This window comes from Bombina bombina, chromosome 1 (genome assembly GCF_027579735.1).
Source record: "Bombina bombina isolate aBomBom1 chromosome 1, aBomBom1.pri, whole genome shotgun sequence".
NCBI classification, from domain to species: domain Eukaryota; kingdom Metazoa; phylum Chordata; class Amphibia; order Anura; family Bombinatoridae; genus Bombina; species Bombina bombina.
Window position 1 is genome coordinate 1,104,505,516 of NC_069499.1, and position 25,045 is coordinate 1,104,530,560.

At 39.0% G+C, this 25,045-nt stretch overlaps 1 protein-coding gene across 1 annotated transcript in view; it reads left to right on the forward strand.

Moving 5' to 3' along the window:
• Positions 1 to 11,302: 11,302 nt before the first annotated feature.
• SNF8 (SNF8 subunit of ESCRT-II) overlaps positions 11,303 to 25,045 on the forward strand; it is a 55,263-nt gene continuing 41,520 nt past the window's right edge. The window contains exons 1-4 of the mRNA XM_053697251.1: positions 11,303 to 11,502; positions 11,687 to 11,737; positions 14,241 to 14,379; positions 22,024 to 22,128. Of these exons, the coding sequence (XP_053553226.1) occupies positions 11,449 to 11,502; positions 11,687 to 11,737; positions 14,241 to 14,379; positions 22,024 to 22,128 (349 nt within the window). The 5' untranslated portion in view covers positions 11,303 to 11,448. The remainder of the gene's footprint in view (positions 11,503 to 11,686; positions 11,738 to 14,240; positions 14,380 to 22,023; positions 22,129 to 25,045) is intronic.

The window sequence follows — 25,045 nt, forward strand, 5'->3', positions numbered from 1 at the left end:
ATCCTTAAAGGGACAGTCTAGTATAAATTAAACTTTCATTATTCAGATAGGACTTTTAATTTTAATCAACTTTCCAATTTACTTTTATCATCAAATTTGCTTTTTTTCTCTTGGTATTCTTAGTTTAAACTAAACATAGGTAGGCTCATATGCTAATTTCTAAGCCTTTGAGGACTGCCTCTTATCACATGCTTTTTAAATCTCTTTTCAACACAAAGAGACAGAAAGTACACATGGGCCATATAGATTACACTGTGTTCAGGCACAGGGGGTTATTTAAGATTTAGCACAAAACAGTGCTAAATTTAAGACAATAGATAATAAACAGTCGCAGTCATGTGATCAGGGGGCTGAAAGAAGGTTCCTAGATACAAGGTAATCACAGGGGTAAAAAGTATATTAATATAACTGTGTTGGTTAGGAAAAACTAGGGAATGGGTAATAAAGGGATTATCTATTTTTTAAAACAATAACAATTCTATGGTAGACTGTCCCTTTAAGTAAAGATGGATGGAAATATAAATAAGAATGTAATGGGTTACAAAGAAGAGGAGCCATGTGACGAATACCCCGGCTACCCCGACTGGGTATTATTATTATTTTATTATTATCGGTTATTTGTAGAGCGCCAACAGATTCCGCAGCACTATAAACAAAGGGGGAGTACAACAAAACAATTATAGGGTAGAGGGCCCTGCCAAGAGTTGCACTGTTGCAGTCAGCTCTTAAGAAGGTGATCTACAAACAGCTGGACTTTTAGGCTTACATGCTAAGAGGGTTCAGGGGATTGCAGTGGAGGAGAGGAACTGGTATTAGGAAAGGTTAGCGTAGGTTGTATGCGTCCCTGAACAGTAGAGTCTTTAGGGAGCACTTGAAGCTTTTAAAACTAGAAGAGAGTCTTGTGGAGCGAGGCAGAGATGGGAGCCAGTCTGGAGAAGTCCTGTAAACAGGAGTGTGATGAGGTGACAAGAGAGGAGGAGAGTAGGAGGTCATGAGCAGAGCGAAGGGGACGGGAGGGAGAGTATCTGGAGACAAGGTCTGAGATGTAGGGGGGAGCAGTGCAGTTGAGGGCTTTGTATGTAAGAGTGAGAGTTTTGTGTTTGATCCTAGAGGCAAGAAGAAGTAAGTGAAGGGATTGGCAGAGAGGCGCAGCAGATGAAGAGCGACGTGTAAGGAAGATGAGTCTGGCAGAGGCATTCATTATGGATTGTAAAGGAGCTAGGCGGCAGGTGGGGAGACCAGAGAGGACAGAGTTGCAGTAATCAAGGCGGGAAAGAATGAGAGAGTGGATTAAAATCTTAGTTGTGTCTTGTGTAAGGAAGTGTCTAATTTTAGAGATGTTTTTAAGGTGGAAGCGGCAGGCTGTAGCCAAGGACTGAATGTGAGGAGTGAAGGAAAGATCTGAGTCAAATGTGACCCCGAGACATCGGGCATGCGGGGTAGGGGTAATGATGGAGTTGTCAACAGTTATAGAGATATTGGGGGTGGAGATTTTGGAAGAAGGGGGGAAAATGAGGAGCTCAGTTTTGGAGAGATTTAGCTTGAGGTAGTGAGAGGACATCCAGGAAGAGATGTAAGAAAGCCAGTTAGTGACACGGGTTAGCAAGGAAGGAGATAGTTCTGGTGCAGAGAAGTAGATTTGGGTGTCATCGGCATACAAATGATATTGGAAACCTTGGGACTTAATTAGGGAACCTAGTGATGACATATAGATTGAGAAGAGAAGGGGACCGAGGACAGAGCCTTGCGGTACTCCGACAGAAAGTGGTGATGGGGCAGAGGAGGCCCCAGAGAAGGCTACACTGAAGGTACGGTTTGACAGGTAGGAAGAGAGCCACGAAAGGGCTGTGTCACAGATGCCGAAGGATTGGAGGGTTTGGAGCAAAAGAGGGTGGTCGACAGTGTCAAAGGCTGCGGACAGATCAAGGAGGATAAGCAGAGAGAAGTGGCCTTTTGATTTAGCTGTAAGTAGGTCGTTGGTGACCTTAACAATAGCTGTCTCTGTGGAGTGATAGGGACGAAATCCAGATTGCAGCGGGTCAAGAAGGGAGTTTAACGTAAGGAAATAGGATAGGCGTGCATATACTAGTTTTTCGAGAAGCTTTGAAGCAAGAGGGAGGAGGGAAATAGGGCGGTAGTTGGATGGGGAGGTAGGATCAAGGGAAGGTTTTTTGAGGATAGGTGTGACCAGCGCATGTTTCATCGATGAGGGAAATGTACCAGTGCTGAGGGAGAGGTTGAAAATGTGTGTTAGTATAGGGGTAAGGGTAGCAGAGAGAGAGGGGAGCAGCTGTGAGGGGATAGGGTCAAGGGGACAGGTAGTGAGGTGAGAGCGCAGTATAAGTGCTGAAACTTCGTCCTCAGTAACAGGGGAGAATGAACTAAGTTTTAGGTTATGAGGGTTGTGGTTGAGTGAGAGTATTTGAGGGGGGGAGAGAATGGAATTGTGTTGAGAGCTGATTTCATGTCTGATGGAGTCAATTTTGTTAATGAAGTGACTGGCAAAGTCTTGAGCTGACAGAGAAGTTGTATTAGGAAGTGGGGGAGGGCGGAGGAGAGTATTGAAAGTGGAGAACAGATGTTTTGGGTTTGAAGAAAGATTAGAGATAAGAGTAGAGAAGTAGTGTTGCTTGTGGAGATTAAGGGCAGAGTAGTAGGAGTTCAAGATGAATTTGTAATAAAGAAAATCAGCTGAACTCCGTGATTTTCTCCAATGCCGTTCAGCAGTACGGGAACATCTGCGTAGGTACCGTGTCAGAGGAGTATGCCAGGGCTGGGGATGAGTGTGTGATTTCCGAGCAGTGGTAAGAGGGGCGAGATTGTCAAGGACGGATATAAGGGTGGAATTATAGTGGCAGATAGATAGTTCAGGGCAGGAAAAGGAGGAGAAGGATGAGAGGAGCGGTTTAAGGGAATTAGCAAGTTGTTGCTGATCTAAAGACCTAATGCTTCTGTGAAGTTTGGTGTGAGGAGTAGAAGGTGGGAGAGTTGTAGGAAGGGATGATATGTTGCAGGTAAGGAGATGGTGGTCAGAAAGAGGAAAAGGGGAGTTTGAGAAGTTTGAGAGAGTGCATCGATAGCTAAAGATCAGGTCAAGGGAGTGACCGTCTTTGTGAGTGGGAGAATCAGTCCATTGTGACAGACCAAAAGAGGAAGTGAGTTGCAGAAGTTGTTTAGCAGATGAGGCAGTGGTATTGTTAAGGGGGATGTTGAAGTCGCCAAGAATGAGGGCAGGGGTGTCTGAGGAAAGGAAATAGGGTAGCCAGGCAGCCAAGTGATCTAGAAATTGAGTTGCAGAGCCAGGGGGTCGGTATATGACTGCAACACGTACAGAGAGAGGGGAGAATAAGCGAATCATGTGGGTTTCGAATGAGGGAAAAGTGAGGGAAGAGATAGGGTGTATTTGTTGAAAGGTGCAACGAGAGGAAAGTAAAATACCTACACCACCTCCTTGTCTATTACCAGACCTAGGAGTGTGGCTGAAGTGGAGGCCTCCATGCAGGATCCTGCTTCCTCCCTGCCGACTGCAGCTATGTAGCTGGCAAGTGACCACAGCCTGTAGCCACCCCTGATGCCCGACAGCATCAGTACCCAGGGTCCCACCCTGTGGCAGACTCCAGCTACCCAGACTAGGTAGCTCTTCCAGCGTGTCCTTCCTCTGCCTGGAACAGGCTGCTATATAGCTCAGGAAAGTGATTTTAGCTGGAGCTCACCCAAATAACTAGACAGACTAGCATTCAGGTTAAACAGGAACTGATTTTATTGTAAAACATACACTCCTTTTATACGCACAGCTCATCTTGATAACACAAAGAACAATCCCACATTTTTCCAGCCATTCCCGCCCCTCCAGACTGACCGGCGCCTCCATAGGAGCCACAGTCCCACATAATCTCAATACCTATGGGTGGCGGTTTCGGGGTGATCATTTTAAAGCTCTCGGTCCCCAGATTTCACAGTCCAAAAATCAGCATGATTCGTTGCTGGGGACCGGAGTTACAGTCCGTTGAAGTTATGGGGTTAGGGGTGTCCAAAACCCCCAGTTCCCAAAGGAGCTCCCCTCCGGCAATTCCCCCACCCCTTGTACTCCCCAGGGGCTACTAATCCCCAAAAGAGCGGAGCTCTGGGGCACATGGTTGCTGGAGCGACCTGGGTTAAATTTAGCTGGTGTTCTGCTGTCCTGTGGCCGACCGGGAGTTCCAGGAGCCTGGCTAGCCTGAGAGGGGTTAGGCGGATGTCCGTTGTGAGGCGGCTGACCGGGAGTTCCATGAGCCCGGCCAGCCTAGGAGAGTTTTCTTGGTCATAAACCAACTCTTCTCTGAACACAAAAACAAGCCAAAACAAAGCAAACAAACAGCTTCCAGAGATGGTGGTTGCTCTGAGGAGCCCAAAACCACGGAGAAACAACAGGGGTGAGGTTGTAGGGGGGTGGGGGATAGCCTTAGCCTTCTGGTATCCGTGACAAGCCAGTATAATCATGGTAGTTGTTACTGATTGTGAATTGTGTGAATGGTAACTGGCAACAGTTATCTTAGTGATAGGTAGATTAACAACAAATATACTGAGCTAAATGTAGTTATCTTGATAAAAGGCAGATTAACCACAAATATACTTTTATAAAGTCTGGTTCTTCATTTCAACTTGTTGATAGGTGTGGTGATAGCGGGGATGTCGTCTGGAGAATCGCTAATGCTGTAGTTCATTAGCGGTAATAAGCCCGGTCTCAGCAAGGACACTTTGGGTCTAGAAGGCTTGGCGCAGGGTTCTTGGACAGCAGAGGCTTTTAAGGAAGGTGATATTGTGAGGGTGTTATAGCCTTTCTGCTTACCGCTGACTGTTAAGCTGAGTTGGATCTCTCTGGCAGGGTTCAGATATGGTGGGGCGACATTGTGTGAATTTTTAGGTCGGTGTTGCAGAGTCTTGTTGCTTAGAATTACAAGTGGAGTGGTATCTGTTTTGAAGGTGACTAAGGTAGGATCCAGTGCAAACTTACAATACCTTTTTGGTAAACTTAGGGATTTTGCCTCTTCCTCTCTATAGCCAGCCTTTACACTCAGTGCTCCTCTGTTAGTTTTCCCCTTGCGCATATAGTATAGGGCAATGATAGATGAGATCCAACATCGGCAGCATTGTGAGTGCATATGAGTGTAAAACCAAGGCCGTCTTCTGGATTAGGGGTGCCGAAAGCGTCCCGTATAGTCTCTCCAAGTGCAGCATGGTAAGGTAGCAGTTCCCGTATTTCCAGCAGGATACAGATTTCCATCCCCACAGGTTACCAAAGCATTCAGAGGTAGCTAGCATTTTGATGTAGGTTTTAAGCAGTGATTTACAAGATAACACTGCGAGTAACGACAGAGACACAGGGGTACTCTGCTGGGGGGTCGTGTAGGAGGCCGCAACTTCTGGCGAGATCCAGGAAGCTAAAACTGACTCCAGTGTTAAAGAAGATGGTTGCAATTTAAAGAGTATTCTATTCTGTAAAATATATGATGCTGATCTGTACTTGATCAGGTGGTAGAAGTTATATTTTGTAAAGTTTAGATCTGAGGTCTGGAGCAGCAACCATACATGCGACCTGTCATGGCCGCCTGCTAGAAGTTCCCCCCATGAACAATTTATTTGATCTATAGTCTCAGTAGTAGTTAGCAAATACAGAATAGATAAAAAGTGCACCATTCTGGAAAACTGGTTAATGATCACAAATATAGTATTACACTGCTGAGAGGCTTTTACATTCTGGTAGCTATTGGGAGTAGTTTAATGGGCACTGGAACAGAAGCTGAATTATTTAGAACATGCACACTTCACAAGATCAAAGTTACACCTTGACGATATTTGGGGCTATAAATTGGATTATGAGGTATAATAGGCAGGTTGTGGTTAGTAAGTGCTATAGGCAGTAGGTTCAAGAATAAAAGCTAATTTTATATCTGATGCAAATGAGGACAATGCACTTGAGGTTATAGAGACAGACTATAGAAACTAATTTAACTCATTTGAGTTTGCAAATAAAAAGAAATTACACTTTCATAATTTGCCACTCCAACAAAAAAATAAATCTGTTTTTAAGATTTTACTGAAAAATACTAAAATTGCTATAAGGAAGTCAGCTACTTTAATTTTGAATATGTAAGACTATGCGTCTGCGACTCTTAAATAAATATCAGATATGAAACATATATTAAATCTAATCCTACTCATTATTATCATAACATTTTAGTAGAAATATCTGTTACTGAGTTCTCCCGTTACTAGTTTACAAGTCCATGATAAAACAAATTACTAGAGAATGTTAAAAAGGGACAGTAAAGAAAAAATTAATCTTGAATGGATTGGATAGCATTTTAAACAACTTTCAAATGTAATTGTATTGTCAATTTCACTTTGTTTCCTTGGTATCCTTTGTTAAAGAGTAATCCTAGGTGAGCTCAGGAGTGTGCACGTGTCAGCCATTTAGCAGCATTGATGGAATATATACCTAGCGCCTGTGTAATCCTATATGCTCCGGCTGTCTTGACCTCTAGCTGTCAATAAGGAACTCTAAGAATATATGGATGCAGCCTGAGCGCCTCAACTAGAAGTGTGCTAGAATGTGAATAGGTAATACACGTGTATTTATTAATGACAATATATGTTGACAATTAAAACAATAATTAAAACAAAAGTTTAAAACAATAAATAATATGCAATATGCAAAGGTACCTATGTGGAATATTCAAATAGTGCATTAACATGGATCCATGTTTATCGACATACAAAAAGACTGGTAAGATGTGACAGTAGACAATCTTGATAATAATATGTGAATAAAAGCTATATATACACTATATATATATATATATATATATATATATATATATATATATATATATATATATATATATATATATATAGACTGAGCAGTCTTGAAAAAGACATGTGAGAGGCCGAAACGCATTGGCCAAGCATCTGCTAAGCCTTATTTCTACATCTATATCTACTTGGAGCATACTACACTACATTGATTATCTTTCACAGATAAATCCAGCTAGGAGCAGATCTTTCACAGATAAATCCAGCTAGGAGCAGATCTTTCACAGATAAATCCAGCTAGGAGCAGATCTTTCACAGATAAATCCAGCTAGGAGCAGAACATCCACTAAAATCTCTGGATTTCCACCTGTGGTCGCAGCACTAACCCTGCAGCACCCAGCTGCACTAATCTCGCAACACCCAACTGAACCTTGAGAATAATTTTTCATTCACTAACTTTCATCACTTATATTGCATCTACGAATGTATTTGTCCTAATTTCAACACATTCTTTCATCTTTTTTCATCAATGGCATCTTTTGTCAATTTCTGCTAAAAAAAAATAAAAAAAAATCACATTTATTTCACATTTTTACATTTTTTTATTTTTATCCTTTGTTGAAGGATTATCCTTCTTTTTTTCTTCACTATTTTGCACTATTTTTTGATCTTTCAGTCACATCCCCTTTTTTCTCCTACACCATCACTAATGAGGGATCATCTATAACATAACTATATTGGACTCTATCTAAGTATACGCTTGGAAATTCTACATCATATTTTCACTGAACCTGGGATTACAAATTACACTCAACTGATAGGAACAATTTGTGACTTCTCACTATACCACGGCCAAGCTGGGCGCTTAGTGCCCCATTTGTGTACCAAGGTGGTGTAGTACTGCTTTAGTGGTACTTTCTTTAGTGGTACTTTTTCCATATATATATATATAGTGTATATATAGCTTTTATTCGCATATTATTTTGTATGTCGATAAACTAGGATCCACCTTTGCATATTGCATATTAATTATTGTTTTAAACTTTTGTTTTAATTATTGTTTTAATTGTTTTAACTGTCAACATTTATTGTCATTAATAAATACACATCTATTACCTATTCACATCCTAGCCCACTTCTAGTTGAGGCGCTCAGGCTACATCCATATATACCATTTAGCAGCATTGTTTGCAACATTATTTATAGCAATGTTATACATAGCTACATACACTGCTGCCACAGACACTCTATGACAGCAATTTGTAACTTTATATAACTATGCTACTAACAATGTTGCAAACACAGCTGTCAAATGGCTAAGGGGACACGTGCACACTCCTGAGCTCACCTAGGATTACCCTTTAACCCCTTAATGACCGAGGACGTACGCCATACGTCCTCAGAAAAAAGGCAGTTAACGCCTGAGGACGTGTGGCGTACGTCCTCGGTTTGGAAAGCAGCTGGAAGCGATCCTCATCGCTTCCAGCTGCTTTCCGGTTATTGCAGGATGCCTCAATATCGAGGCATCCTGCAATAACAATTTGTACCCCTCCGGTGCAGAGAGAGCCACTCTGTGGCCCTCTCTACACCGGACATCGATGGCCGCAATCGTTGGTGGGTGGGAGCTGCAGTGGGAGGCGGGTGGGCGGCCATCGATGGTTTCTGATACACAGAGGGGGGTGGGATCGGGGGCGGGAGAGTCAGGGGCGCGCACAGACACGCGCGCGTGCACGGGGGATCGGCGGGCGGGCGCGTGCACGGGAGGGAGCGGGTGGGAACCGCTTACACTACAGAAATAATCATGTAGTAAGTGGGAGGAAGAGGGGGAATAAATGCCCCCAAAAAGTAATCTAAGGGATCTGGGAGGGGGTGAGGGTAGGGGTTGGTCGTGGGGAAGCTACACTACAGAAAAATGTAAAAAAAAAAAAAAAGAGAAAAAAATATTGTTAACTGGGTACTGGCAGACAGCTGCCAGTACCCAAGATGGCCCCCAATAAGGCAGGGGGGGGGTTAGAGAGCTGTTTTTGGGGGGATCAGGGAGGTTGGGGGCTAAGGGGGGATCCTACAAAGTAGCATATGTAAATATGCTAAAGATGTATTTTTTTTTTTTTTTAAAAAAACTTTTATTTTAGTACTGGCAGACTTTCTGCCAGTACTTAAGATGGCGGGGACAATTGTGGGGTGGGGGAGGGAAGGGAGCTGTTTTGGAGATATCAGGGGGTCTGATGTGTCAGGTGGGAGGCTGATCTCTACACTAAAGCTAAAATTAACCCCGCAAGCTCCCTACAAACTACCTAATTAACCCCTTGACTGCTAGCCATAATACATGTGTGATGCGCAGCAGCACTTTGCGGCCTTCTAATTACCAAAAAGCAACGCCAAAGTCATATATGTCTGCTATTTCTGAACAAAGGGGATCCCAGAGAAGCATTTACAACTATTTGTGCCATAATTGCACATGCTGTTTGTAAATAATTTCAGTGAGAAACCTAAAATTGTGAAAAATTTAGCGTTTTTTTTAAGTTGATTGCATTTGGCGGTGAAATGGTGGCATGAAATATACCAAAATGGGCCTAGATCAATACTTGGGGTTGTCTACTACACTACACTGAAGCTAAAATTAACCCTAGAAGCTCCCTACATGCTCCCTAATTAACCCCTTCACTGCTGGGCATAATACACGTGTGGTGCGCAGTCGCATTTAGCAGCCTTCTAATTAGTAAAAAGCAAAACCAAAGCCATATATGTCTGCTATTTATGAACAAAGGGGATCCCAGAGAAGCATTTACAACCATGTATGCTATAATTGCATAAGTTTTTTGTAAATAATTTCAGTGAGAAACCTAAAGTTTGTGAAAAAAATTGTGAAAAAGTGAACATTTTTTTTTATTTGATCGCATTTGGCGGTGAAATGGTGGCATGAAATATACCAAAATGGGCCTAGATCAATACTTTGGGATGTCTTCTAAAAAAAAATATATACATGTCAGGAGATATTCAGGGATTCCTGAAAGATATCAGTGTTCTAATGTAACTAGCGCTAATTTTGAAAAAAAGTGGTTTGGAAATAGCAAAGTGCTACTTGTATTTATTTCCCTATAACTTGCAAAAAAAGCAAAGAACATGTAAACATTGGGTATTTCTAAACTCAGGACAAAATTTAGAAACTATTTAGCATGGTTTTTGTTTGGTGGTTGTAGATATGTAACAGATTTTGGGGGTCAAAGTTAGAAAAAGTGTGTTTTTTTCTATTTTTTCCTCATATTTTATAAATTTTTTATAGTAAATTATAAGATATGAGGAAAATAATGGTATCTTTAGAAAGTCCATTTAATGGCGAGAAAAACGGTATATAATATATGTGGGTACAGTAAATGAGTAAGAGGGAAATTACAGCTAAATACAAACACAGCAAAAATGTAAAAATAGCCTTGGTCCCAAACGGACAGAAAATGGAAAAGTGCTGTGGTCATTAAGGGGTTAACAAACAAATGCCAAGAGATCTAAAAAAAATTGATTATAAAAGTAAATTGGAAAGTTGTTTAAAATTGCATGTTTTTTCTGAATCATGAATGTTTAATGTTGACTTTACTTTCCATTCAAGCAAGGCCGACATCCCTTTAGCGCACTCTATAGAGAGTGTGTGTGTGTAAAAGGTGAGTTTAAAATCCTCCACTACGCACAAAATATAGAGAAAATAACTCATTGTGTAGATCATTAACAAATCTAGACAGACCAGAGAAGACCTATTTTTCCCACAGAAAGCCTCTGGAATACATTGTTGCCAATGCAGCAAGGGATTCTGGGTAATATATGCAAATCTCTCCCTCTCATACCTCATTTATGTTGAGGTTTATACAAGTGAGTGTCCATTTGGCAACTGTGTGACTGTAGCTACATCTGCAACCTAATATACTACACCAGAGTGGTTCTGGTGGTATTATCTATATATGTGTATGTATGTGTGCCACTGTATGTGGGTGTGGCTTGCAATTGGCATTCCAATTCATCCCAAAAGGTGTTCACTGGGGTTGAGGCCAGGGTTATGTGCAGGCCACAAGAGTTCATCCACATCAGACTCCTCAAACCATGTCTTATGGATCTTGCTTTGTGCACAGGGCCACAGTCATGCTGGAACAGAAAAGGGCCATCCCCAAACTGTTGCCATTAAGCTTGAACACCCAATTGTCTTAAAGTGGTTGTGAATCCTAAAGTTTGTGAAATGCTAGGATTTACAATTGGAACAAATAAAGGGGACTTTCCTTCATGAAGTATAAAATACTTAATGCTGAAAGATACTTTATTTGTTGGAAGTGCTCCACACTGAACTGCTCAGGCACTGCCCCTTTAATGGATCTGTCTGAGACGACGAGTACGCACAAAGAAGAAGGATCTGAGGAACCATTTGAGCATAGGTGAATTTGTTGCTAATCTTAGAACAGGATCTTAGTAAATACAAGACACATACAATTCATAGCATGATCTGGTGACACAATAGCGTTACTAAACAACGGTGACCCTTTTTGCATTTCCTTCCCAAAACTAAAATGGATACGTCGGAACGTTTTTCTGTTTTGACACAGACGCGTTCTAGTGACGCTATCATCTAGCGCGGGTGACTGAATTGCGGAAGTGTAATACCGGTGGACTGCAATCATGCACCGGAGAGGCGTGGGCGCCGGGGCGATTGCCAAGAAAAAGCTTGCAGAGGTGAGAAAAATACATTTACACACATTTTTGCGGTTAACTCAAATATTTTGTTGTATAATTATTATGTACCAATTGATTTGCACATTTTTGGAAGTCCTCTTTCATAAACAAATATTGACAAGCATCACCCGTCTGAACATAAATGATTTGAGTTATACGTGACGAATTATTTCTATCTTTGCAGGCTAAGTACAAGGAGAGGGGAACGGTGTTAGCAGAGGACCAGCTGGTTCAGGTGTGTTAAAGTTGGAGTACAATATAATATTTAGTAATGTAGGATTTACTCATCCATACCGTAGTCCCGTGTCTGGTAATGATCTGCAAGCACGGTTTCAGGTCCAGCATTGTTTCCCATGACCATATTTTTATTATTGAGACCCTTTGTCTCAAGTAAAGCCTTCACACGAAGGGCTCTTCTGGCAATCATAGCTGCTGAATGCTCATTTAAATCGTTATAAATGTCTAGGGACTGTGCTGTCTGTGCTTATTTCTGAGAAAAAGTTGAAGAATAAGTGTAATAATGGTTTAGCAATATTTAAGTTAAAGGGACAGTAAAATTATAAACTTTTATGATTCAAACAGAACATGCATTTTTAAACAACTTTTTAATGTACTTCCCTATTATCTAATTTGCTTTGTTCTTTTTGTTGAAAAGCATGCCTGGGTAGGCACAGGAGCAGCAATGCACTACTGAGAGCTGGTGACTGATCACTTCAATATATTGCTCTTGTTATTGGCTCACCAGATGTGTACAGTAATCGCCCAGTACTATGTTGCCACTCCTCAGCCTACCTAGGTTTACCCTTCATCAAAGGATGCCAAGGGAATAAAGCAAATTTGATCATGGAAGTAAATTAGAAATTTCAACATGTTTAATATTGCATGCATTATCTGAATCATAAAAGTGTAATTATTTTACTGTCTCTTTAATTTCAAAGCTCTGCTGGTGCCTTTACCAGACAAGCATTGTTTTATTTGAAACCAAACTATATTTTTTTCCTTTTTTTGCATGAGAACTCTTTTCTTCTATTAAGATTAAATTGGTTAAAGAACAACTTGTGTGCTAGGTTTTTCTGCCAGTAAGTATTTGTCAGTTTTCATAGTAAGATGATTGTGATTCACTTTTCTTTAGTGAAAAAATAAGTCTCAGAAGGCTTGGGTTACATATTTTTCGTATTTGTAATAATCATCAAATAGGCTGTTAAGTGTCACTAACCAATGAGATTTACATAGTGTGAAGGTCTATCTGTGCTTACAGAACGAACAGCAGAAATGCGTTATATTTTGTCAACACAGTCTCTGGCTCGTTTGTCACATTCATGTATGTTTTTCTATAAAGCCCAGTAAAATTGTGGATTTTACTTAGTCATACACACCTTGGATTTTTTTTTTTGTGAACCTTTAGCAGCCTGTTAGACGTTATCAAGGTGGACTTATTCTCTACACTACTGTATTGTGATGTTTAACTTTTATAGTTATCATTTCTTTGAAGGAGGGAGGTTTTATTAGTGCTGACACTTTATACTTGCAGAGTTTTACTCTGTCTATAATTTTGGAATATTCCAAGTTGCTTAGTACTGTGCTGCTACAAGGGACATTTTCCCCCCAACAGTGACACCCAGATGAGTGATTTAGTATAAAAATATGACTAAATGTCAGCACCTGACATTTTCTATTTCTCCCCTTTTTCTCTTAACTTGGATTTACATGAAACTATTTGTAGGGGATTTGAAGTTGCAGGAATTAGGATTCAAATCTGGGATATATATGTTAAAGGAATGGATACCTTATATGTTTAGTACTTTACTTCTACTACAGCCTGTGGAGAGAGAATTAACATCAGTAATTCAAAAAACTTTTTTTTTTATATGTATTTATATTCAGCAATGGGCACATTAATACATAAATGCAAAAGAAAATGGTATAATAACAGGATACAGTTGGTGACATAATCATATACAAGCATGTTGTGCAAATTGCAGTCAGATTCAACTAAATCAAAATATACAGATTTAAATATTCTATATCCGTAAAAAACAACACCATATGTGTCATCCAACTTCAATGTGTGTCCAATGTTGGGTTTTTTCATTATTATAACACAACAAATAAACCCTAGCCAACCAAACCAAGGAAAAACAAACAAACAAAAAAAAAAGGTTTATTACACCCCTTCTTACAGTATCAAAGTAGATTTTTCCATTCGGAAGGATACCAAGTAGATGCAAGTATCAAATAAATCAATTCAATTAAATGTCTTTGAGGGTATAACAATTGAAGTTGAGTTTCCAAAGGGAGAGATATAATCACTCTATCCCATATTTGTAGAAACGTTTTCACCTTGTTCTCAGTACATATTAATGCATCATATTGCTCCAGGGCTATTTTGGAGTCTAATCTCTTTTAGAAAGACAGAAAACCTGGGTGAATTTTTATCTTTACAAGATCTAAGTATTAACCGTCGATGAAAATAGCTGTATTAATTCGATCTCTATTTAGAATACGAGGGCCATTAGAGAGAAAAGCAATGTGATATTTATTAAGAGAGATTTTCACCGTTAGGAATTTATTGAGCCAGAACTTTATTCTAGCCTATAATTTTTTAATCTTGGGGCATTGCCAGAAACTATGTAATAAATCGAAAACTTTATTTATATTTATTTTTTTCACCACCATTGTGGCACAATACCTGATTTAAATACTCATCTCTTGATAGTATTTTTCCTTTTCTGTTGCAGATGTCAAAGCAGCTGGAGATGTTTAAAACCAACTTAGAAGAGTTTGCCAGTAAACACAAGCAAGAAATCCGCAAAAATCCCCAGTTCAGAGTCCAGTTTCAGGATATGTGTGCTACGATAGGAGTGGATCCTTTAGCATGTAAGATAACCCCTCCGTTGTTCTTTATGACATGAATTAGGGCAGTGACTATCATGTGACAGAGAGGGGTGGCTTTGCAAGCCCATATCTCAGCCCCCAGGACAGTTATGCCCTTTATAAAAAGTTGTTTTGTGCCCCTGTAAATTTGCAAATTATCACAATAGAAAAGAGGATTATCTGCAGCAGCATTTAACCTGAGGAGACACTAACAGATTATCTCCCCCTCCCCCCACCCCCTTCTAGCAGTAAAAACAGTCAAAATGCACGTGTGATGCAGGAATCCAGACGTGGACCCGTTGCTCAGTGCAAGTGTGATGCAGGAATCCAGACGTGGACCCGTTGCTCGGTGTGCCTAGAGGGATATGGCTGCACCTCACTGACGTGGCCCACACTAGGCCGAAACATACGTCTGGGGTTTTGCCGTTTCTCTCGTTCAGAGAGGGATTGCCTGGTATTTTGGGGCTGGACTGTACTGTGAAGTCAGGATCAGACTGATATGCTACAGGAAAGTTCTTCTCTGTGAAAGGCATATGTTGAACAAAAAGAGACTGCTTCTTGGGTGGTAACTAGCCATAGAACAAGCTATTATGCTATTGTTCGTTCCCAGGTTGAGCGCTTCTCTCTTTTAATTTAATTAATACAATTAGTCATATTTGGTCATCCAGTAACATGAAAAAGATATCCTTGCGTTTTACTTTTAATTGACATAATGTCTGTGTCTTGATAGAGAACACTGTCTTCTGTCTCTCTTTGTTGACATCTTGGTCCATACAGATCACTGTAGTGAGAAGACTGAATTGCACCTTATATCTGATTCACCAAATGTAGGTAACAAAGAACATTCTTACCAAAAAACCTTTCTTTTCTTTTTTTTTTTTTCTTAAGATAGTTCTGATAAGAAGTTACAAAAAGCTCAGAAATACAGGACACCGAAGAAAAAGAGAGAAAAATTAGCTTACAACACGCACTACCCCTCATATGAACGCGGGAATTGTCTATAATCACGTGTGTTTTCAGGCTCTTTTTAAATAGCAGGTTATTGCCATAGAAATAGTTATCGCCTGTATACTTGGTGCCTCTGACCTACAGTTTCTTCTGGCCTATAAAAGGGAACCTTGCACTACAATGTGGGCAAGTGGCCGCTCTTTTTTTTAAAGAGGCAAGGCTGATTTTACCAGATCTTCATGGAATGTGAGTTGTTCAGCTGTATTATCCCCCATGTCTTTTATCATGGATATTAAGTAGACCTAGTAGATCAGTGTTTTTCCATTTCAACCCTTAAAGTGACATGAAACCCAAACTTTTTCTTTCATTATTGAGTGAGAGAGCATAAAATAAAGAAACAGATTTACTTCTATTATCAAATTTGCTTCTTTATCCTGTTATTCTTTGTTGAAGAGATAGGTAGCATGCACATGTCTTGAGGACTACATGACAGGAAAAAGTGCTGCCATCTAGTGCTCTTGCTAATGTATACTATTCTTGCAGAACTGCTACCATATAGTGCTGCAGACACGTGCACACTCCTCAACTTATCTTCCCGCTTTTTAAAAAAAAAAAAATACCAAAAAAAAAAAAAGAGAAATATTTGGTAATAGAAGTAAAGTGGAAAGTTGTTTAAAATTGTATTCTCTATTTGTCTAGATTTAAATGATTTCCCTACCCCAGCGCAGGTGTAACAGTTATAATTGTGCGCTAATGAACAGCTTTTGAAGGGAATTACTTCACTTTTAGGCTCATTTGGGACTGGAATTGAGAAACACTGCATTGGGCATTCATGTCGCCATCACCACCCCACAGATCCCCAACTTTACTTCTATTATCAGTGTAGACAAAGTGGCGGTGCTCTTCTCGCCTCCAAAACAAAGGCTCACAATAGTGTGGCAAATTCAGTACAATGTAATGGCGCAGAATTAGAGCATACTCACAAGATGTAAGTTAAAAATCAGCATTTATTGAAACCATCAAACAGGACGTCTTCAAGTGCAGCTTCCAATCTTTTATTAAAATATAGCTACGCGTTTCGGCTATAGCAATGGCCTTTTTCAAGAGCAAAAGTTAAAATCAATATAAAATAAGCTGTTAACATCTTATGAGTATGCTCTCATTCTGCACCATTACTTTGTATTGAATTAGCTACACTATTGTGAGCCTTTGTTTTGGAGGTGAGAAGAGCGAGAAATACCCTGAGGACGTGGTCAGCTTCAACCCCCGGAGGGTGATACAGCGCCGCCACTTTTTCTGCACTTGTACCTTTTTTATATGGTTTGGGAGAACCAGGGCCGGCAGCGAGCACCTTAAGGGAAGTGCTAACATGGTTTTAATACTTCATCTACTTTACTTCTATTATCAAATTTGCTTTATTCTCTTTTTTTGTTTTGTTTCCTTTAGAAGAACCGGCTAAGTACTCCTTTAGCTAACTGAGCACATTGGGTGAACCAATAAACAGCTAGCTCCCAGTAGTGCATTGCTGCACCTAAGCCTACCTAGGTATGCTTTTCAACAAATGATACTAAGGATAATGAAGCAAATTAGATAATAATAGTAAATTGGGCTGCTGTTTCTGAATACTGAATTAACGCTGTGGAATCTGTTGGCGCTCTACAAATAACCGATACTAATAACAACTGAATTGGAAACAATATTACTATAATTTACTAGTCCGTCGAAAGGTCCACTTTTTATTTTTTTGGGAAAATAAAAAATTCAAATCTCATTCTCCTTAGGCATCTCTCAGTATATTCTGAAGCATTACTCTTCAGCATCATTCCTCACTCTCCCTTTATCTCTACTGGTTGCTGTTCTGTTGCTGTAAATGGATGATGTAGGCTGCTGTTTGTGCTGGAGTTGTGCACAATGATGGATTTGAACCCAAACTAATAAATTTTTGGACTTTTTATGCTAATTGATTTGCATGGTCCTGTTTACCAGCTGTTTCTTTTAAAGTTTATGGTACTACATCTGGCCAGCAGAGGGCTCTCCACATACTACTTTTAGGGTTTATTGCTAAACTACATATATTCCAAAAATATAGTATGTTCAATTGCTATAGGATATATGTGAATGTCATATAACAGCTACCAGCTGTTTGTAGCATGGCAGTAATGTAACAGTTATATGCTTGTAATTTGTATATAGAGGAACACATTTCCATTCATTAACTGATATATTTTTTTTGTCTAAGCCTGGCATCCTGAGCAGATTTTGACTAGGCACCCAATAGTATTTAGCTTTGTGAATGTTGCAGAGCTGTGTCTTTACAAGGCTTTTACAATACTTTTGGAGGGAAGAAAGACAGTATTGTCTCTTATTTGCTGACAAGATGTTCACTACAAGTTGCAGAGTGGGTGGAATCTCTGTTCTACATAATATTAATCATAATAAATAGTATAGATACAAACGTGAAGCATGTTCTGTCTTGTGCAACCTCCTTCATTTAGTACTGAAATTTCTAGGCAGATTTTTCTCTAGCAGACAATAAAAAAAAGCAATCCATAATCTTAGTGGGTTAAGATATCCAAAGACAAATGTGTCTACTTGTACAGAGCACAAAACGGACTACTCATTGTAAGTGAATGTTATGAACTAAATATTCCTATATCTAGCGGCCTATTCTCTGTGTGCGTTGAGTCATCATGCTGCAATGCACTGCTTTGATTCTCTGTAGCAGGGTTATCCAGCTGGTGTCCTGCCATGAGATTTTATTTTTCTCCCACTGGCCATTATATCTAGAGAAGAGTTCTGAAAAGTGCACCTAGGAGGCAATTGATCCAAAAAGTATATTTGGGGTAAACAGTTATGTTGTGGTGAATGAGCATCAGAGATAGAACGTGAGGAAAAAAAACCCCAGAGAAAGGTGGATTTATATTAATATTAGAAATATTAAAAAGGGTTTCCTAAAACATAGTGTCTCTAGATACAACACAGTGGAACACAGTAAAAGCCATTGTTCTTTCAAGATCACTCCACTTGAAAATATCCCGTTTCCCAAAAATATAATAGATACACTAGCTTACGCCAAAGAAAAACATACTGGATATACTTTCCCTCAGGCTTGAAAGGGACTCTGTACCCAAATGTTTTCTTTTGTGATTCAGATACAGCATGAAATTTTAAGCAACTTTCTAATTTACTCCTATTATCAAATTTTCTTCGTTCTCTTGCTATCTTTATTTGAAAAAGAAGGCATCTAAGCTGGGTTTTTTTTGGTTCAGTGCTCTGGACAGCACTTTTTTTATTGGTGGATGAATTTATCCACCAATCAGCAAGAACAACCCAGGTTGTTCACCAAAAATGGGCCGGCATCTAAACTTACATTCTTTCATTTTAAATAAATATTCCAAGAGAATGAAGAACATTTTGATAATAGGAGTAAATTAGAAAGTTGCTTAAAATGTAATGCTCTATCTGAATCACAAAAGAAAAAATGTGGGTTCAGTATCCCTTTAAAGGGCCAGTAAACCTAGCAAATAATGTTATATAATTCTGCCAGGTTTTTAAAGCAAATTGTTAGATATTTAGCAAATAAAACAGAACGCCGCTCCTGGCTCTACTGAGCGGGTCTGTTTTCTTCTCCTAAGTGCATCGCAGGCACACTGTCTAGTCGCAGCGCACCGATCGCGCTATTAAAATCAATGTAGCTCGCTCTGGTCTGGTAGCAGGAGCGAGCTACATTCAGTTTAATAGCGCGATTGGGCCGGCTGTGATTAGACAGCGTGCCCCGATGCGCTTAGTAGAAGAAAACAGAACCGCTCAGTAGAGCCAGGAGCGACGTTCTGTTTTCTTTGCTAAATATCTATCTAACGATTTGCTTTAGAAACCTAGCGCTAAGCTAATGTTATATAATTCTGCATTATGTGCAGAATTATATAACATTATTTGCTAGGTTTACTAGCCCTTTAAATGAGGTAATAGATTCTGCAGTTTTTTTTTATTATTTTCGTATTGGCCTTTTTATAGTTATATTTTGTAGTTTTATAGATTATTGTATCTATTTGAGGGTTATTATATTCCAAATGATAAATCTATCGTTGTCATGAAATGACGAATCCATCCCCTCCATTACATACCAATTATGGATTTACTCACAACATTGTAAAAGTGATTTTTTTTTGTTTGATTTTTAGTAGTGGGTATTATTCACTTGACCTGGTTATGTAATATTGCATTATAGTAATGATATATTAGATGTATCTTTTGCACATAATTGTTCACATTGCATATGAGTCATTACTATCTTTCCATAGTGAGCCTATTAGTTCTACTTTTTTGACCTACTTCTATATTGTACTCATTTTGATTTGTTATTATTTCATGTCCCACACAAGATACCTATCACTAGTCATATAGTTGTAGACTGGTCTTATATCGGTATCATCATATATTATATATTTAGTTGGTTTTTATATACATATCTCTGATCACATCCCTGATTGCACTTGTTATAATATTTTAGTATTCACGCCCACTTATTAATGGATTACACTAGTTTAATAGCCTTCATGTAATATCATTATGTGTCATTGTCCTTGTAGTCTCATATATTATAGTTTTTAGTTGTTTCTAACACTTTCACATTCACAGACACACGGTTTTAGTTACATTGATGCTTATGACACTTAGGTGAACATATAGTAGATATAGTTTGTCAGTTTAAATGTAGTCTATTTATATTGAACACAATTGTGCAATTATGCGCTATATATATTATATTATACTATATTATATATATATACACACACACACACACAAATGGACCGCACTCACAGACTGGACTGGGTACACATCCTAAGCCACAGGAAACTCCCCAGCCCTGAACACTGACGGACAGCTACAAAGTTCCCAGGCAATTAACCCCAGAGCAGCCTGGGTGACAGGCCCGCAGGGAAGCATTATCAACACAACACACAGAAAACCTGGCACTCGCCAGCAGATTCACAGTAATGTTTAAAAGCAAAACTGGGGGAAGTCGGTTACATTTGGCGCCAAAGGATCAAGCCCAGGACCACGACAAGGTCTCCCCCCTTCCTGGGACCCTAAACCAGCACCCACACAATGCATACTTCCAAACAAACCAACTGGGGACCTCCCAGGGTGGCACAGGCTTTTGTAACCTCCCCTATGTACATACAAAACACAGGAATGGACCGCACTCACAGACTGGACTGGGCACACATCCTAAGCCACAGCAAACTCCACAGCCCTGAACACTGACAGACAGCTGCAAAGTTCCCAGCAACACAGGCAGTTAACCCCAGAGCAGCCTGGGTGACAGGCCCGCAGGGAACATTACAAACATTATCAACACAACACACAGAAAACCTGGCACTCGCCAGCAGATTCACAGTAATGTTTAAAAGCAAAACTGGGGAAAGTCAGTTACATTTGGTGCCAAAGGATAGATATATAAATATAGATAACTTTGTAAAGAATGAATTTTATGAATGCTGGCGTGGCTTTTTATTTGTTAATAATTGAGTGTGTCCTATGCGCTTTATAGTAAGCGCTTTTTTCCATTCTCCCATAGTATAGTTGGGACGCTGTTGTCATCCTGATTGGTCACCTGTGGTCATGTGGTTCAGTGACGCCACATACCAGGAAGTATAATTTGTACGTTTTCAGCGTCTCCTTTTTTTCTTTCCCAACATCGTCTTAAGACATAGGTAGTGTTTCCATATTCATTGTTTATTTTGGATTAGTCACAGTACATTGATCATATGTGGTGAATTGAATATATGGCATTACATGTATAACTAGGAGGACGTTTGTATATTAGGTGGACACTATATATCATGTCATGGTAGCGATCAAAATAAAGTTAGTTTATCTCTATTTTTATGTTTGTGTGTCAAGCTGTAGTAGATGTATTTATATACTATTTGTATTTTGGTTATTACTTAAGTCTTTGTGATACACACCCTATTCGTCCAATTATTAATTTGATTAGTTCATGCTGATTTTAAATAGACAAGACCACATAGGTTTAGTATGCCTGATGAAACGGCTGAGGATAAGAGCCGGGAAGCGTGTTGTATGGCCTCAATTATTCACTGCACTGTTTTTAAAGCAGTTTGCTCATTTGTTATAAAAAACATATTTTAATAGTGTGGTATAATTCAATACATACAGCTTGACACCAGTTGTGACTTTGGAAGATTTTTGGATTGTTCCAGTTGTTGGGAGTGGGTAAGTTGATCCACCATAAACTCAGCCCGTGTCTACTAGCACACTAGGGTGCTCTTGCTACATGCGAGTACCCCTATGTATGCATAGATTTATTTGTTGGATGTGACTGACTGATATGCACAGGTGCCTCTCTATCTGTTTGGCATTTTAGGATTTAGATTATGGACATTCCTTGATCTTGCTGCCAATCTGGACAAAATGTAAAACCCATGAAATTTTTGAGTGTATGTTGCCCACCATACAAATGTATGGCCCACAACACAGAGACATAGGGTGCTTGCCCTATATTCATCAAGCACACAAAGTTAATAAAAAAAAAATATATCCAAAATTCTACAAAAAGTTATTGATAAGAGCAATGTATGGCTAGTTTACAGTGTTTTCACCCCTTTTTTGTTTTAAAAACAAAGTTTACAATTTTGTTTAAAGATATAAATATATATTTTCTTTTTTAATTAGCTGGAAAAGGATTTTGGTCAGAAATGCTGGGAGTTGGAGACTTTTATTATGAGCTCGGTGTTCAAATAGTGGAAGTGTGCCTGGCCCTGAAACATCAAAATGGAGGTGAGTCAAATACGGCCGGATTTGTTATTTACCAGGATAAAATAAATCTGATTTTGTACATATGCTCAGCATGTAAAATAAATCTTTACTATAAAATATAAAAGGAGAGAAAGGGGTGGCTTTTAAGCACATACAGAATGTATCTGCACATTTACTTGTGCTGGAAAAAAGAGACATCTGTGCTTCTCATTATTTACAGTTTAAAACATGAACAATAAAGAAGTCAAAAGAAAAGATAAATAGGAAATGGAAGGTTTGAAAAAAGCATAGTTCAATTGTATGGTAACGTCAAAATTCGTAATATTGTGCTTCCTAGGACCTATTCATTGGTGACTCCACTCGGCTGATTTAATTTACCACCCGGCTAAAATTTAACACTATATTAAGCTAAAATTAGATTAATATTAACTTGTTTATTGCACTAATTATCATGAAATCTGTTTGTTAAATTATGCAATTGAATTTGTGCTTTGGATAGCTTAAGTAACATTTATAAATAACAGAAAATGTGATATTACACTGCCCTTACCCGGCTACTTCATAATGCCACTTGCCTGGCAAAATTGTCTGTGGAGAATACTGAGTAAAAAATAAATAAATAAATATATATATATATATATATATATATATATATATATATATATATATATATATATAATCTCATAAATGCACAAAGAGTATTCCTATAAAGAAACTTTATAGGAATACTCTTTGTGCCTTCATGATATGTTATTAGTTTTTTAACAGCAAACAAATCGGTTTGGATTATATATATATATATATATATATATATATATATATATATATATATATATATATATATATATATATATATATATATATATATATATATATTAATATTACCTGGAGTAACACGTCATAGAAAGAGAAAAGGTTTAAACTGGTAATCCAGTACATGCAAAATAGTGGTGACCAGAGGGAAAAAAGCAGATATTATGGACTCAAAAAATTAAAATAAAAAAAAGAATAGGATAGTAATTATAATAAAATATGTTGATTAATAGGAGTGGCACGAGAGAAATAGCCCCCATCATCCACGTCACAAGAGACATGCCATTCAAAATATATTGGGGGAAACTGTATGTAAAAAATCTTCAACCCAAGAGGAAGAGAAAGAGGTAAAGTTAGGGAAAATAAAAAAGAGTAAGTGAAAACGGGGATTAAGAAGGACTAAAGGAAGGTTGGCTAGTAGTCATGGTTTCTGTTCTTCCAATAAAATTTCTAGAACCTGTCCTTATTTACAGGAATATATTTGCTCTAAAGCTATTATTAACATTTTATTATTAACAGGTATTTGTAGAGCGCCAACAGATTCCACAGCGCTATAAACATAGTTGGTATACAGGATAACATTTATAGGGATCAAATGGGTAGAGGGCCCTGCCGAGAGTTGCACTTTTGTAGTCGGCTCTTATGAAGGCGATCTACAAACAGCTGGGCTCATAGGCTTACATTCTAAGGGGTTCAGGGGATAGTGATGGAGTTAGGAAAGGTTAATGTTGGTTGTATGCATTCCTGAATAGTAGAGTCTTTAGGGAGCACTGAAGCTGTTAAAACGAGGGGAGAGTCTTGTGGAGCGATGGGGCCCAGTCTGGAGAAGTCCTGTAAACGGAAATGTGAGGAAGTAATAAGAGAGGAGAAGAGTAGGAGATCATGAGCAGAGTGAAGGGCACGGGAGAGAGAGTATCTGGAGACGAGATCTAAAATGTAGTGGGGAGCAGTGCAGTTGAGGGCTTTATATGTCAGAGTGAGGATTTTGTGTGGAGGCAAGAGGAAGCCAGTGAAGGGATTGGCAGAGAGGTGCAGCAGATGAAGATGAGCCTGGCAGAGGCATTTAAGGATTGTAAAGGAGCTAGGCGGCAGCTAGGTAGACCAGAGAGGACAGAGTTGCAGTAGTCGAGATGGCAAAGGATGAGAGAGTGGATTTAAATCTTAGTTGTGCCTTGTGTAAGGAAATGTCTAATTTTAGAGATGGTTTTTAAGGTGGAAGCGGCAGGCTTTAGCCAAGGACTGAATGTTAGGAGTGAAGGAAAGGACTGAGTCAAGTGTGACCCGAAGACATCGGGCATGCGGGGTAGTGGTAATGATGGAATTATCAACAGTTATAGAAAATTGGGGGTGGAGATTTTGAAAGAAGGGGGAAAAAATAAGGAGTTCATTTTTGGAGAGATTTAGTTTAAGATAGTGAGAGGACATGCAAGATGAGATATAAAAAAGACTGTTAGTGACACGGGTTAGTAAGGAAGGAGGTAGGTCTGGTGCAGAGAGGTAGATTTGGGTGTCATCGGCATACAAATGATATTGAAACCCGTGGGACTTTATTAAGGAACCTAATGATGACGTATATAGAGTGTGAGATATCAGGTTGTACCATTCATGGAGCGAGGGAGGCACAGCCCTTTTCAAATATTTAATCCCGCAGAGATGGAAAGAGCTTTCCTGTAGCTTCATGAGGTGGAAGGCAGGGGATGTAGTAAGAAGATGATTGGGGATAAATCAATAGGGCAACTGAGACCATGTTCCATGACCTAATATGGTTGTATTATTGGATATTCCCACAATATATGGAGGAAAGTTTCCAAAATCCTACACCCCCTACATAATATGGTTTTAAATGATAGTGTTGTATACCAATGAGAGAGATTTGTCATTTATTTCTATAATAGAGAGAGAAATAGATTATTTCTTATAAGAACAAAAAATCTTTTTCTATTGAATGGGGGTGATTGTTTAGGTCACTAGTCCATCTTTCAGTATATGATGGGTGAGAAGTATAAATAATTTCCAGTAGTCATTTATAGGATAAAGATATAACCTTTTGTCTGTATTTTTAGGGAAAAAAAACTTTCACATCTAGGTTTGTAATCTGTATTATGCATTTTTTGATTATGCAGTT